We start from the raw sequence: 13,484 nt of genomic DNA on the forward strand, positions 1-13,484 counted from the left end.
TCATTCTTCTCTAAGGCTGAATAATATTTCGTTGTATGGAACAGACCACATTTGTTTATTCATTCATCAACGGCAGACAGTTGGGTTGTTTCCACTTTGGGGCTATTGTGAATAATGCTGGTATGAACATTTGAGTACAGGTTTTTATGTGGAAGTAGTTTTCAGATCCTTTGAATATATGCTTAGGAGTGGTCTTAGTATAGAATTTTTAGTTGATGAAGCAAAAGAATTTTCATTTCAAAGCAAAGAGTTCGAATGGTGAGAGAACTAAAGGTTCTAATTTGGGATGTTTCCTTCTATGTTGGTTCCTAAGATTAAAATTCTTTGCACTGGACCTCACAGAAAGCTATAAATCAACAAAATCAAGAGCCTTTTCTGAAAGGATCAGAAATAATACAAATGCCCCTACATAATAAAGGATGTTTGTATTAGCATAGGGTAACAAGGTAATCCCCAAATCTCAACTCTCATCAGAGTATTTATTTTCATTCACTTTATATCCAAGGTGCACTGCAGGAATCAGAAAAGGAAAACTCTCCTAAAGGGATGCAGATTAAGGAAAAGTTAGGTTAAATATATTTCAGAAGAATCCTGTCTTCTGCTCTGCAGCCTGAGCCTTCACAGTGAGGGTAGGAACGTTTCCCCTTTCCCTGAGCCATTCCCCTTCCCAAAAAAACGGAAAGGTAGAGAAAGGGGGGCCTGGAACAACTTTTGGAATGATGTTTCCATCCAGTTCAAGAGTTGGCTTCAAGCACTGCCTTCACTTTTTTAGAAAGCCACAGAAAGGGAAAAAACATCTTTGAAATAGAGCTCGGCTTCGAGCATCATATGGTCAGTCACACAGAGGTCACTAATTACTCTTCCCTTTCTTGTTTTTCAGTGAACGAGGTAATTGGGAGAGACATGTCCCAGATTTCCGTTTCCCAAGGGACAGGGGTGAGCAGGCAGGCTCCCCTCCCGGGTCCCAGTTCCCTGGATTTAGGAAGATCCGACGGGCTCTGACAATGCTCACTGCAGCCTTGTGTCCACCATCATGTACTTCTCAGCATGTTTCTCTCCTTGGACCTTGGGTTTCCAACTCTGCAACCTTCAGGATGGAGCCAGGAGTTGGGATCACCGTATGTGGGGAAAGCAGCATTCCTCCAATTCAGGCCTTGGGAAGATTTTGTAAGAGAACAGGAGCAGTACAGGCTGTTTGATCTTTGGAGAAATGAGCTTTGCTTTTTATATTTAAATAGGATACTTTTATATGATGGGTGCTTTGAGTGTGAATGCAGCAGGCTCTCCATTTCAGAGGTGCTGCTTCTGCAGGTGACCTGGTTGCTTAGCTAGGATTGGTGATTTGTACTGCTTTAGGTCATTTGAAGGACTCTTTAGCTTTGATGGTATTTTTAAAGTAGAAACTTTTGATAAAACTTTCCAGAGGTGAAAGAAAAAAAAAAATTACCCCAAGCCCACACTTATGCCTCAGAAACTCAGCATGTGTCCTGGAAGCCTTTCATAGATTTATAGGAAGTAAAGCCAAATGTAGCTCATACTTCTTTATAAAAGTAAACTCTTAGATAAAATGAGAAGAGACCATTCCAATCACTGAAGTATTGGAATACAAAATGACATTCCAGAGCATAGCATTTTTGTAACTTTTTAGGTAATCTTCCTGCTGTCTCTCCATACCCTCTCCATGTTGAAATTGCTTTTTTCCCCTCAGGGCCTTGGGTAAATTAACTACATGTAAGGGAGCTTTGAAAGATCGGGGTTTTTTTAGCTTGATATCTTTAATTCCTGCCATCCTACTAACAGGTAGGCTGTGGAGTGTTTTTCCTTTTTGTGTCCTCTGGTCCCAGACCTTTTACAAGTGGAAGCATCAGCATTTGGCTACCAGAGTCTCTTGATGGTTTATTTAGGCAACTTTGCTGCTTCTAGCTCATCTCTAGAGGCCAGGCTGTGTCAGAAGCCAAGCACAAATGAGCTATGCTTCAAGGACCGGGGCAGAGGACCCGCAGGATTCCAGATGGGAAGCTCTTAAGATCTGCACTGGCGTGGGAGGCTTTTCCCTTGTTGTTTACAGCCTGAAATGATCCTGGCCTATCCTGCCCCATCCACATGGCCTAAAAAGCAGCCTTTCCCTAAAAGGCTTTGAGGCAAATCCAAAAATGAGATACCATTGTAAACCTGCCCCTCCACACCAAAGATGCCCTGGTGCTGCTGCTGGTAAGGCTGGTGCCCAAAGAGGGCCCAGCAAGAAACTCCAGCCTGCTGTCTACCAAAGGAGGTGCCCAACTTGGGTTCTCTTTTCAAACCCTGCCCTTACCCATCCCCTTAGTGGGATTAGTTTCCTGTTCCAAGGCTTGGGCCTATTTCAAGGCCCCTGAAGCTTGTAGTACGTTTTCAAACAAAATGTACTTCTATTCAGGAAGCAAATTTTCTGAGTGCCTACATAGGAGAGACAGTGTGGTGGGCTTGTCAAAGGCTCCATGCTGTTACTCCAGGGGATTGTGGGTCCCAGATGCCAGGACTCTCTACTGAAGCCAAGTGAGGCCTGGGTGGAGGGAGCCAGCTCAGTGTCCACCGTCTCTAGTCAGCCTGATAGGAACTGTTGACCTACGATGAGGAAGTATGGTCTTTTTTTTTTCCTTTAAGCCACGATGTTTTCAGTTTCTCCCTAAAATTAGTTAGAAAAAAATGTCTTTCAGCAAATCACTCTAGTCCTTCCTGGAGCCCAGTGTTTTCACCTTTTCTTTGAAAGTGAGTTTTGTGTCACAGAGTGTAGATAGTGAGATTTGCTTTGGGGCCTGTGGTTGGAAGCCCAGAGCTTCCTCTGGAGGGTTTTGGGGGGCTGACCCTCATGAGATGGCCAGACTTGCCTCCGCCCTCATGCCCCTGGTGTAGCCACCTCACATGGGGTCCTTACGAGAGCTTCCTTTGCAAGACCCTTTGGGGGTTGCTCTGTTGCCCTCAAGAATAAAAGCCTCTATGATCCAGAGTTGCTATGCACCAAAATTTGATGCCTTTTAAATACCTTGATGCCTGTAGCACTAGAAATGCTTTCCTATTTAAAATAAAAGTTAAATTTTAAAATAGAGCTTTGTATACTACATAAGCAGTTTTGTATCAGCTTTGTAAAAGCTTTGGTGTAAGAGACAGTATTTTTTGGCTTTGTAGACAAAGACCTTAATTTTTGTGCAACATAGTGGTGTTACAGCACACATCCATTGGACTATGCAAATTGAATTCTAGTAACAGCACTGAGCAACTGGGCATGTGCTAGCACCCACCCCTTCCCCCTCCAACCCTGCTAGACCTTGGGTTGAGGAATGGGATGAGCAGCCTTCTGCTTACTGGAGATACACAGAGAAACTTGGCTGAAAACAGCTTTTAAAGGAACAGATGTCTTTGAGTTTGAGTGTGGTGCTGCTGCCCAGGGTGCATCCCACCCCAGCCCAGGGCTAGCCCCTATCACCAGAGCTCTGCTGAGTCCAGCTGTAAAGCCCTGTTGTTGATACTCAGAACAGATGGTCATCTGTGTGGCTCCGGTGGGTTCAAGTTGAAACCTTGTATTTTATAAAATGGATGATGTTCAATTAAGGAACTGGTTCTCAGTTATGTTTACAGCACTTGAGATTGTGTTTTCTTGTACAGTTTGTATTTTAAAACCTTTTATAGGAGTACAGTGCTCCTTACACAAATACAAAGGGAAGAAGCCAGCAATTCAGGCTCCTCAGTTACAGTGCTGAAATAATAAACGGTGACAGGTCAACAGTCTCCTTGAAATCTGCCTGAGTGTTCCTCTGCATGGGGCTGGTGTGGAGCCCCTCACTGTGTGCCAAAGGGAAGGGCACTTGGGCTTTTAAAAAGTCCATTTGGTTAGGAACGTTTATTTTACAGAGGAAAGGGTAGAATTCCAAATTCCTTCTGAAGCTTCAGTTGGGCACCCTGCAGTGGGTGCAAAGGACATCCCAAGGTGTCTGCTGAGTTCAGGAAAACTGACCTGCCCAAGGTGTGCATGAAAAGAAGGCAGAAGTCCCTTTACAAGTCAAGCCTGAGTTTTCCTGTGGGGGCCTCCCGCCCCCTAGTGTCCTCTGGGGATACTGCAGTACAGTCCATTGAAACAGTGTGGTTTTTGCCATCTGCTATTCCTTGTGCCAAGCTCCAGGGGGGCCAGCATCCTTAGGTGGGACCACCCCTGGCACCATGTGGTCACTGAGGTCCAAGTATCCTGGGGAGTGGGACCAGCACTCTGCTGCCCTGCGCCCCGTCAGGAGGGACAGGGGAAGGTAGGACACTGGTATCTTTACTCAGAAAGAAGCTCCCTGGAGTCATACACTGAAAGCACCAGGGCTTACATTTTTTAAAAAGAAACCAAGCCTGCTGTGGACATCAGCCCCCCAGAATCTGTAGGCACGGGCCACAGCCAGAACAGAACAAAGGCTCTCTGGGTGCTACTTAAGGAGCCCAGATCCGACCACTGGGAACAGGGTAGCACCATTTCACTCCCAGCCCTGCATTCAGGGTCCAGCCGTCATCTCTGATGTGGACAGGCAGAGTGATAAGTAGGGGGAGCTGGGGCTTGATCTCCTCTGGGGGCCTTCTGAGAATTTTGAAAAGCCAGAAAGAAGCCACCAGGTTGAGGGCGCTGGTTCTCTGGAGTCAGGAGAGTCCCATTAGCTGAGGACATCAGTCAGCTCTTACCTCTTGGCTCCCTCACCTACAAACACACCCATTCTTTGGGGGCCTGTAGCACAGTGCGAGCTGGGTCACCAACAGGCATCAGGCTGGTGTAGTCATCAGGGGCTAGCTGCAGGAGGGACAGAGATTTAGCCAGGGAGCCCCAGGCTCAGTCAGCTTCCCCAGCCCTCCAGCCACACCTCACCTGGTAGGCCTGGAAGACGCTGAGCAGATCCTTCATACCAGCTGTGTATGGGACTCCCTGCATACGGACCAGGGCTCCTGGCTGGGACAACACGGAGGTGGGAGCAGAGGCCAGGGCTGCAGTGGGTGTGGTGAGGTAGCCCACAGTGGTGGGGGAAACTGGAGGGCTGGGGGAAAAGGCAGGGATTTAGTAGTGCAGTCCCAGTTATGGCCTACACCGAGCCCTGCCTGCCTCCTCCCTTGCCTCTGCCTTGTGTTTGGTTCATTTCCTCCTCCCTGAAACCCCTGCCTCCACAGAGTCCTCCCTATTCCAGTATGTAGGTGGCATCAATCAGCCCATGCTTGTCACTCCCTCACTGTCTCAGAATAAGGGAGCTCCAAGAGGCCTTGAGTTATGTGGTCCAGGAAGGGGATCATGGATCATAACCCTCCCGCAAACCAAGACAAGAGGGTAAGACTGAAGTTCTTTTAGCAGCAAGGTACCTGGGATAGTACGCTGTGTAGTTCATGTAGAGTTGAGTGGCTGGCCCTGGGTAGTAGGCAACCGGGGTGGGTGCAGCAGGCACCCTGGCAGCTGGGAGCAGTGCTGAAGAGGGATACAGAGCTGCTGTCTCAGTGGGAATGAGGGTCGGGGTGGCCTGGAAGGTGGCGTAGGCGGGTGGTGAGAGGCCTAGAGGCAGAAGCAGAGAATGTATCTGCAGGGAGCCCAGCACTGCCCTGGGTGGGGCAGCCAGAGAGGAGTCCCCCCACGTAGAAAGTGAGGGTGATAACAGCCTGGCTCCCACATGCTGCTTCCTTCCCTTCCCCAGCCCCTGGGACACTCACAGGGCAGCTTGCAGGGCGGAGGGGACATGCCACTGCGGCCCAAGGTGCCCCCCATCAGGACACGGCTCATCTCCTCTGTGGAGCAGGGGACCACCTCCACATAGCGTTCCTTCATTGCTTTCTTATGGCAGCGCTGAGCAGCAGCTAGGGCCCGCTCTGCTGATGTCATCTGGATGAAGGCATCCCCGGACGGCCGGCCCTGTGCACACCGCCTTGTGAGCGAGAATCCCTTACTCCCAACCATGCCACCCCGCCAGCCCGTCCCTGGGCAGCAGCTTCACCTGCTGGTTGAGCACCATATGCACACCGTGAGGCCGAATGTCAGCCGCCGCCTCGCCCAGAAAGCTGAGGATGTCTTCGATGGAGGCTGTGTAGGGCAGGCCTCGCAGGCGGACACAGTCTCTCCCGGTCCCAGCTGCCAGTGGGAAGGGGATGGGCAGCAGTGGAGCAGTCAGGGTGGGAAGGAGTGGGCTGGAGGCGTAGCGGTTCAGGACCTAGAAGTAAAGGAAGCAGCAGGCTAATTATGCCAAGGAGGGCAAGGCCAAGGCAGGGGGAGAAGGGGCACCCTAGAGAGGTGGGCTGGGGGGGCCTGGGTGGCTCACCTGCTGCACCTCAGCTGCAGTGCTCCGGAAGAGTTCAATGTATCGCTTACCCAGCATGCCCTTATGCCTGCGTAATGCAGCCTGTGCCAGCTCCTCACAGGCAAAGAGGGCAAAGGCATCGCCCGTGGGCCGGCCATCAGGGTGGCGCACAAAGAGCAGCCCATCAGCGCCCCCCGTCACGGGGCACTCTGGCCCCAGAAAGCCTAGCACGTCTGCTGGCCCAGCCGAGAAGGGCAGTCCCCGCAGCCGCAGGATCACTTGGTCTTCCCGTGACAGGAAACGGGCCACCTCTAGCGATGTGCCTTGGGGGAGGGGGGTTGCGCATGGGAGTCACCTACTGACTTCATCTGTGCCCGTCCGAATAACCCACCCACACCGGCACGAAGGGGATCAGGAAGGCATGAGGAAGCAAGACGTGTCAAGAGCCAGGGGGCACTAGGCACTGTCAGGAGCACACTCACCCCCTGCGATCTTCACAAACTCCTCTCCTGTTGCCTTATACACCTGTGGGGACAGCCCATGGGTCTCATGCCTGCCCAGCCTCAGCTCTGCCCTGCTCCGCTCCCAGACCTAGAGCCCCACCTCGATATAGCGGATGCCCATGTGGTGCTTGTGTCTCTGCAGTGCTAGGTCCCGCTGTTCGCTGTCCACAAAGCGGATGAGAGCCTCACCATTTCTGCGGCCCTGGGCATTGAGGCACAGTGCTACACCACCCCTGCAGAGCCAGCACTGCGTTAGTCCCTCCTGGGTGGGCCTGCCCTCCCGTGCCCACCCACCCTGCTGTACCACCTGGCAATATTGAGCCCTTTGAAGAATCGAGCCACGTCCTGGTCTGATGATTGCCAGGGCAGCCCACGAGCCCGAACCACAGTCTCGCTATCCACCACGTCAGCCTTGCTGCTGTGGGGGCAAGGCACAATCAGAGCTGTCCAGCTGCTGTCACCCCCAACCCTGCCCCCTCACTCACCAAGGCCCTGTCTCATATTTCTGCTTCACCACTTCAGGCTTCAAAAACAGTTGACCTGAGAGGAGATACGGCATGGGGGTCAGCAGGGTCTGGTGGCGGGGGGCTGTCTCCCCACCAAGCTCTGCAAAAAGGACAGTTGAGGGGGATGAGGAGGTAACAAAGGGGCTTTCTTCACCTGTGGCCTCTCAAGGTGACACGTGGGGAGGAGAACTTGGAGGAAGTAAGAGGCAGGCATTCACCCAGCCATGAGAACAGGTGAAAGGTGGTGAGGGGAACCTTACCACTGGGACTTTCAAGCAGGTGGAGGATGATGGCTACCATTGTCTTCACTTCCCACACCCCAAAATCATCCTCTGTGGCATCTGTCTCCAGCCCCAAGTCTATGAGCAGAGAATAACAATGAAATCCCAGCACAAGAGGACAACCAGCATGTCCCACTGATGCTCACGGCCCCTACATAAACACATGCAGAATCCCAGCAAACACGTTTGTTTTGGCTTGTGCCATCTGTGCCATTACAGGTCCCCAGCCTAGATAAATGGAGACATATGCCCACATTCCAAATGTGCCCCAGCACAGACACACAGACTTGCAGTCAGCAGTTCATGTAAACTTGCATGTGTTCATCCAACCTGCCAGCATGCACATACTCAAGACACATTGAGCCTGCAGCCACCCTTCCACCCTCACTCTGCTGGGTTACAGATACCCTGTGCCATGGTGGCCACGGTGAGGTCCCTGGCAGAGCGGGCGCTCGGGTGCTGCACGTGGAACTCTCTGCGGAGGTCGTAGAAGGAGAAGAAGGTGTCGGGGAGCACCAGGTTCTGGGGGCACATGGGAATGGGGATGAATGGGGGAACTGAGCTGCCCTGGCCTCCCCCCACCCCCGCCCTGTGACAGTGGGCATCCTGGGAACTGTGCCCCCTGTTGCACCCTCAGTGGTGGCATACCTTCCTGGAGGCCTCAGGGTGCAGGACCTGTCGCAGCAGTTGCTGCCCATCAGTGCAGAGCATGTAGGGGCCCCCGCCCAGCAGAGCCACATCCCCGCTCACCAGCTGTGAGAACTGGGAATAGGGAGTGAAGAGAGAGACAGAGGGACTCACCGCCAGGTGGGCAGGGGGAGGGAGGGTGCAGGCTTGCAAAGCTGGTTCAGCCAGATGTTCAGCCCTTCCCTGCCTGGGGAGGAGGCTGCCACGCCTGCTGGGCCTGGCTCTGTGTCCCACCCCCTCCCTCTCCATCCACTGTCACCTTCTCCAGGCCAAATGGGAGCAGTCACAGATCACCCGAGCCCCCATCACACACACTCCAGGAGTCTGGAATGGGGCCAGAGCAAACACCTGGTGGAGTGGGACAAGCAGGTGGGGAGGGGCGGGACAAAGCAGGTTAAACCTGTCCCTGACCAGGCACCACCCTCAGACAGGTGAGGGAGGCCCAGCCTGCTCATGGTCAATGGCAGCCCCGCCCCTAGGTCTGACCAACCCGGGGGCCGAGAAACTCCAAGGACAGAGCTCCACACCTGAACGCCAGGGGCAGCATGAGCTTTGACCCAGACCCGATCGACCGGCTGGCACTGGGGTGTTTGCTCATGGAGGGGGCGGGAAGCGGCCCAGCCCCTCCCCCATTGTCATCCCCGCCGGCGAACACGTAAGAGCACAAACCACAGGCCCAAGAACCTTCCCTAGCCCGAGCTTTCCCATCTGAGGCTAGCAGAGCAAGGCGACCCAGCCCACGCATCCCAAGTGGGGGCTAGTTAGGGAGTCCTGGAACAGACTCAGGTTCCACATCGTTGTGCCTGTTTCCTCATCAGGAACCACCAAAGTTGTCGGAAGATGAAAGAATTTGTGCTAGTAAAGCACTTTCACTCATTCCACCCAAGAGTCAGCCACAGGGTGAGCGCAGTAAAGAAGATAAGAAAAACAGCAAAGGGAACCGCCTTCCACTTCAGCCAGGCCTTTGCACTCAGGAGCCAGGTAGCCCCCCAGGCGGGGTCCGGACAGCGCCCATGCCTGGCCAGCCGACCGGGACAGGCCTGGACGAGCAGTTTACACCTGGCGGCGTCTACCTCCGGGGCAGACACCGCCCTACGCCCCCGCTGCAGCGTCTCCCAGGAGGGTGGGTGGGCAGGACACAAGCCGCACGGACCGTGACCTGTGGCCAAGTCTGGGCCCCTTGGCCCTTTCAGCTTCCGGCTGCTGTTTTGGACGACCTGGCCAGGCAGGTTCCCAAAAGCGTCTCACCTACCTCCCCCCGCAGGCCTGGAACTCTGGGAGGGTCTCGCAGCCTCCATCTCCACCCCCTCAGTAGGAGTGGATCACTGCAAAGTCTGAAAAGACGCCCCCCTGGAACGGCCAACACATGCGGACACACGCACATTAGGGAGTCGCTGAAAGTTTCAAACAACAGGAACCCGTCCTACCACCCTGGCCACTTGGTTGTGGTGCGCCAGGCCTCGCCTCCTGCCGCCTCTCCCGCCGAGAAATGTCCCTGCAGCCCGACCGTGCCTCCATTCACCCCGGCCCCGGCGCTCACCTGCTGCAGCACTTTGTCCAGCGGCTCGGCCCGCGCCAGGCTGTCGGAGCTCAGGCCGCTCGCCTCGCGGCACTGCGGGCTCAGCGCGGCCGCCTCGGCGCGAACCAGTGACTTATGCAATGTCCCCACCTGCGAACGACGGGGAAAACCGATCAGCCACTGCGCTCCTGGGATCCGAAGCTCTCTGGAGATCTCAGCGCCCCCTTCCCACCCTACCTGGCGGCTCCGCGGCTCCACCACTTGCCAGACTAGGAGGATTAAGTCGGTCTCGTCGGAACCCAGGTCCGGCCCCAGCGCACCGGCCGTGGCCCCGAACAGTACGACCAGGGGTCCAGGCCCGGGACGGGGGTCGGCAGCGGAGTCTGCAGTGGGGTTCGGGCCTGGGGGCGGCGGCTGGGGTGGCGGCGGAGTCATGGCCGCAGAGGAGAGGGGCTCTCCACCAGAGACACACGCGGACCGACGAAGCGCACGCACGCACCGACCGACGGCAGACGCGGCCCGGCTGGGGCGGGACACCGTGTGTTGGGGGCGGCACCTGCGGCCCGGCTGGCGCAGTGGGCGCTGCTGAGACCCGCCCGCGGCGCCCCGCGGGGCGGGGCGGCTACCGGCCCCCGCCCTCTCTGGGCGAGTTACCTGTCGGCCCCGCCGGCCACGTGATCGAGGGCCCGGGAACGGTGGGGGAGGGCCGCTAGAATCCAGCCCTGGACGCTCACACTCGCTCTCCCGGCCTGGGCTCGCGCTCAAAACCCAAACTCCACTCCCGCAGCCGACCCTGCCTGACTTCTGGGGCGACCCCCCCACCCCCTCCCACTCCCCTCCCACCAGGGCTCCATCAAGGAAAGTGCAAAACTGGGGGCCTTCTTCAGTCCGTAAGCGGCAGCCTAGAGGCTGTGGGGGGTCACGACGGCCAGTCTGGATGGGTAAAGTCAAAGGGGGCGGTAAGAGTTACCAGGTATCACCCCAAGGCTTTTATGGTGATTGCCAGAGGTCGACTGGGGTGGGAGGAGAGTGGCAGGAAGCACAAGAGAGCATTAGAACCATGGGGGGATTCACCAGAGGTCAGTGGGCAGGGTTTGTGCACACAGGTGCGAAGGCTGGGCCTTAGCCGGGCTCCTGGAAGTGCCTGCGATGCCAAAGCGCGGTCGGACGTGCGCAGGACTCGGTCTCGGGAAGGAAGAAGCGCGTCTCCCACATCCCCGGCCCCAGCTCCCGAGAGCGGGCCTCTAGACGGCGCTGAGCCGGACTGCCCCAGCAAGGAGCCTCACCCCCACCCGACGTTTAGGGCTGCGGTCTGCTTTCGCCCTTCCGCGTGGATAACAGGCCTGTTGCTGGGAGTTGAGAGCGCGCTAGCCGATGGGGGCTAGCGGCGAAAGTGCAATGTGCTCAAGGGGGCCGCAGATCCTCCATCTCTTCTTTGGCCAGTCCCCCGTGGAGGGCTCCCAGCACCCTTTCGTCCCGTCGGGTTTGGTGAGGATCCTTTACGGTGAGTTTCCAGGCCGCCCCGGACTTCCCCAAATTCCCCCGTTTATGTGACTGAGAAACTGAAAAATCCGGTAAGAAGGGGCTCCAGCCCGGCGAGAGTAGACACACCGGGTTGCGAAGCCCGAGCTGGAACAGGGGCGCGAGCCGCATTTCACGCTTTCAGAGAAGCTGGGAGCTGCGTTCGGACTTTCGGACGACTGAGAGCGAAAGAGCCCGGGGTAGAGGAGCCGCCTCCGAGGCCTTACCCTCTGATACACACTGCACCGCGCGCGTCCCCACTTGGCGGATGAAGAGACTGAGGCGCCCGGGACACGGCGGCCGGGAAGCAGAGGGAAAGCAGACTGGCCTTCCAGCGGCTGCTGGCAACCCGCGCTTCCTCTTTGAGTGCAGGCGAGTGTCCGCGCTTCGCTGCCCTAGGTTAGACCGCCACCCAACTGCCAGCCCGCTGACCCCACCCCTGGACACACTGAGCCAGTTAGGCCCGGGGGGAGGAGGAAAAGCGCTCTTCGGGCACCACCCTCCTCTAGATAAGCCTGGAATGTCAAATATTTGTCCGGTGGGCGGGACGCAACAGCGAGGTAAAGCCCCTCCCTCACCCGACCAGGAGCGCGCGTGCGCCAGGCTGAGTCCGGTCTTCCTCCCGGCCACGCCCTTGCAGCTAATTGCAATTCACCCCAACAGCACCCCATCCTCTCCTAAAACTTCGCTGGCGTGTATCGCCCCTCGCCAGGCTCCAGTCTGGGCTCTGCTCCTAGACAACAGAGCCCCGGGCCATCCGGGCGGCTACCTGATTTAAGTCTCTCCTGGTATCCCCATCCATTCAACCACTAGACCTTCGCGCTAGGTCCTGTTTTATTCATCATTCAGCGCAGGTAGGTCTCCACGTCAGGTTCCCGGGGAAGCCTCCCGCTCGAGGTAACCCCTTGGTACCTCGAGCCGTCCTGAGCGCATTTCCATTGGAGTGTACGTGAGTGTACAGGTCCTTGCGGAGTAGTAAACCCAAGCGTGGGACGGCTCTCCCAGATACCCGCGCACCTGTCTGCCCCCTGCCCCCCACATGATAATTCCTGATGTTAGGACTCTTGAAAAACTAAATTTGTTAAAACTACGTTGGTCCCCCTGTTTTGCTGAGCTCCCTTACTCATTTTCAGATGGTCCTCCCAGATCACCCCATTAATATTAAACAACCCGCATTCCTGTCCCCCAACCGGCTCTCACGTCTTCTGCCACCACTAAAACAACTCCTAACACGATAAATCGTTTATTGTCTCCCTACCCCACCACCCATCCCCTCCCCATCCCCCACTCTAACCCAGCCCCGTGAGAATATCCTCGAGGAAAGGCTTATCCAAAGTCTATCACTGGACCTGCCGGGCACATAGTAGTAACATAGTAAGAATGAATGAATGGTTGACTAAGCGCTCTTCCTGTATTCCATCAAAAGTAACCTTCCCTGTGGCCACAGGACCTTTGTACTAGAGTCTCATTTTTGCCCTTTCCTCTCCTTCCAACCCGCCCTTGCCCTAGTTAACCCCTGCTCTCCCTCCAGATTTTCCCCTCAAGGCACCTCCCTCTGTAGCAAGGGTACCCACTGTGGTTTGAGATTTTTGTATTTCACTGATAAATGTCCCCCATCCTCACCCTGCTACTAGCTAGTGTTCACAAGTCACGAATGAATGAATCAGAGATAAGATACGCGAGAGACGTCAGCGAGGCTCCAACGGCACAGCCAGATTCCTTTTCCAAACAGTACTTTGGGTATTCAGGAAAAATCAACGTGGTCCGGTGAGCCTGCCGGCAAGCTAGTGGAATCCCATCCTCACTGCAGCGCTTGGAAACCTGCCACTAAGGCAGTGGGCGCTCCAGCTGCAGGTACGTGAAGGTCTGAGCAGATACAGGGTGGGGTTCCTCCCCTGGGGAGTGTGGCTTTTCTCGTGGAACTCCAAGACGAGGAATGGTGTAAAATCACGCTCCTCACTCCCAGGAAATATTCCGTTGTCAGAGGATTTGAGGCTGAGCGCTTGCTTGGGGGTCCATCGCGGCGATTCAGAGTCGCCAGCCCAGGCCCATTCCCACCCTCAGCGGCCAGCGGCCCCCAGTTCGGCCAGCTGCGACCCTTTCTTACCTATTCTAGCAAGCCTCCAGAATAGCTAGCGCACTGGGTTCCCTGGGGTTTCCATTTTCATGCATTTGCTCCGCGAATATCCGCT

The 13,484-nt window shown here is 55.5% G+C and overlaps 2 protein-coding genes across 6 annotated transcripts in view; one reads left to right on the forward strand and one right to left on the reverse strand.

The window, feature by feature from the left end:
• The window catches only part of NFATC3 (nuclear factor of activated T cells 3), a 92,803-nt gene extending 89,041 nt beyond the window's left edge, over window positions 1–3,762 (forward strand). For both annotated transcript variants that reach the window (XM_043898876.1, XM_043898875.1), the window contains one exon: window positions 881–3,762. Coding sequence is in view for 1 of the 2 variants with exons in the window: in XM_043898875.1 (XP_043754810.1) it covers window positions 881–1,002 (122 nt within the window). In the remaining variant the exon portion in view is untranslated. The remainder of the gene's footprint in view (window positions 1–880) is intronic.
• A 93-nt stretch (window positions 3,763–3,855) lies between these two features.
• On the reverse strand, window positions 3,856–11,562 carry ESRP2 (epithelial splicing regulatory protein 2). 4 transcript variants are annotated; one of them, XM_043898880.1, is made up of 15 exons: window positions 10,009–11,562; window positions 9,793–9,921; window positions 8,214–8,327; window positions 7,973–8,087; window positions 7,545–7,643; window positions 7,264–7,318; window positions 7,086–7,196; window positions 6,879–7,011; window positions 6,758–6,800; window positions 6,297–6,598; window positions 5,976–6,188; window positions 5,695–5,893; window positions 5,353–5,455; window positions 4,871–5,036; window positions 3,856–4,795 (listed from the first exon to the last, which is right to left on the reverse strand). In XM_043898880.1, the coding sequence occupies exons 1-15, from the start codon at window positions 10,204–10,206 to the stop codon at window positions 4,706–4,708; spliced, it is 2,070 nt and encodes a 689-aa protein (XP_043754815.1). In that variant the 5' UTR covers window positions 10,207–11,562; the 3' UTR covers window positions 3,856–4,705. The 4 variants fall into 4 exon arrangements, with proteins under 4 accessions (XP_043754815.1, XP_043754814.1, XP_043754813.1 ...); XM_043898879.1 differs by having other exon boundaries at window positions 5,353–5,539; window positions 7,086–7,193; window positions 10,009–11,560; XM_043898878.1 differs by having other exon boundaries at window positions 5,353–5,539; window positions 10,009–11,559.
• Between the last annotated feature and the right edge of the window lie 1,922 nt (window positions 11,563–13,484).

The sequence above is a fragment of the Cervus elaphus genome, chromosome 4, assembly GCF_910594005.1.
Source record: "Cervus elaphus chromosome 4, mCerEla1.1, whole genome shotgun sequence".
Classification (NCBI taxonomy): domain Eukaryota; kingdom Metazoa; phylum Chordata; class Mammalia; order Artiodactyla; family Cervidae; genus Cervus; species Cervus elaphus.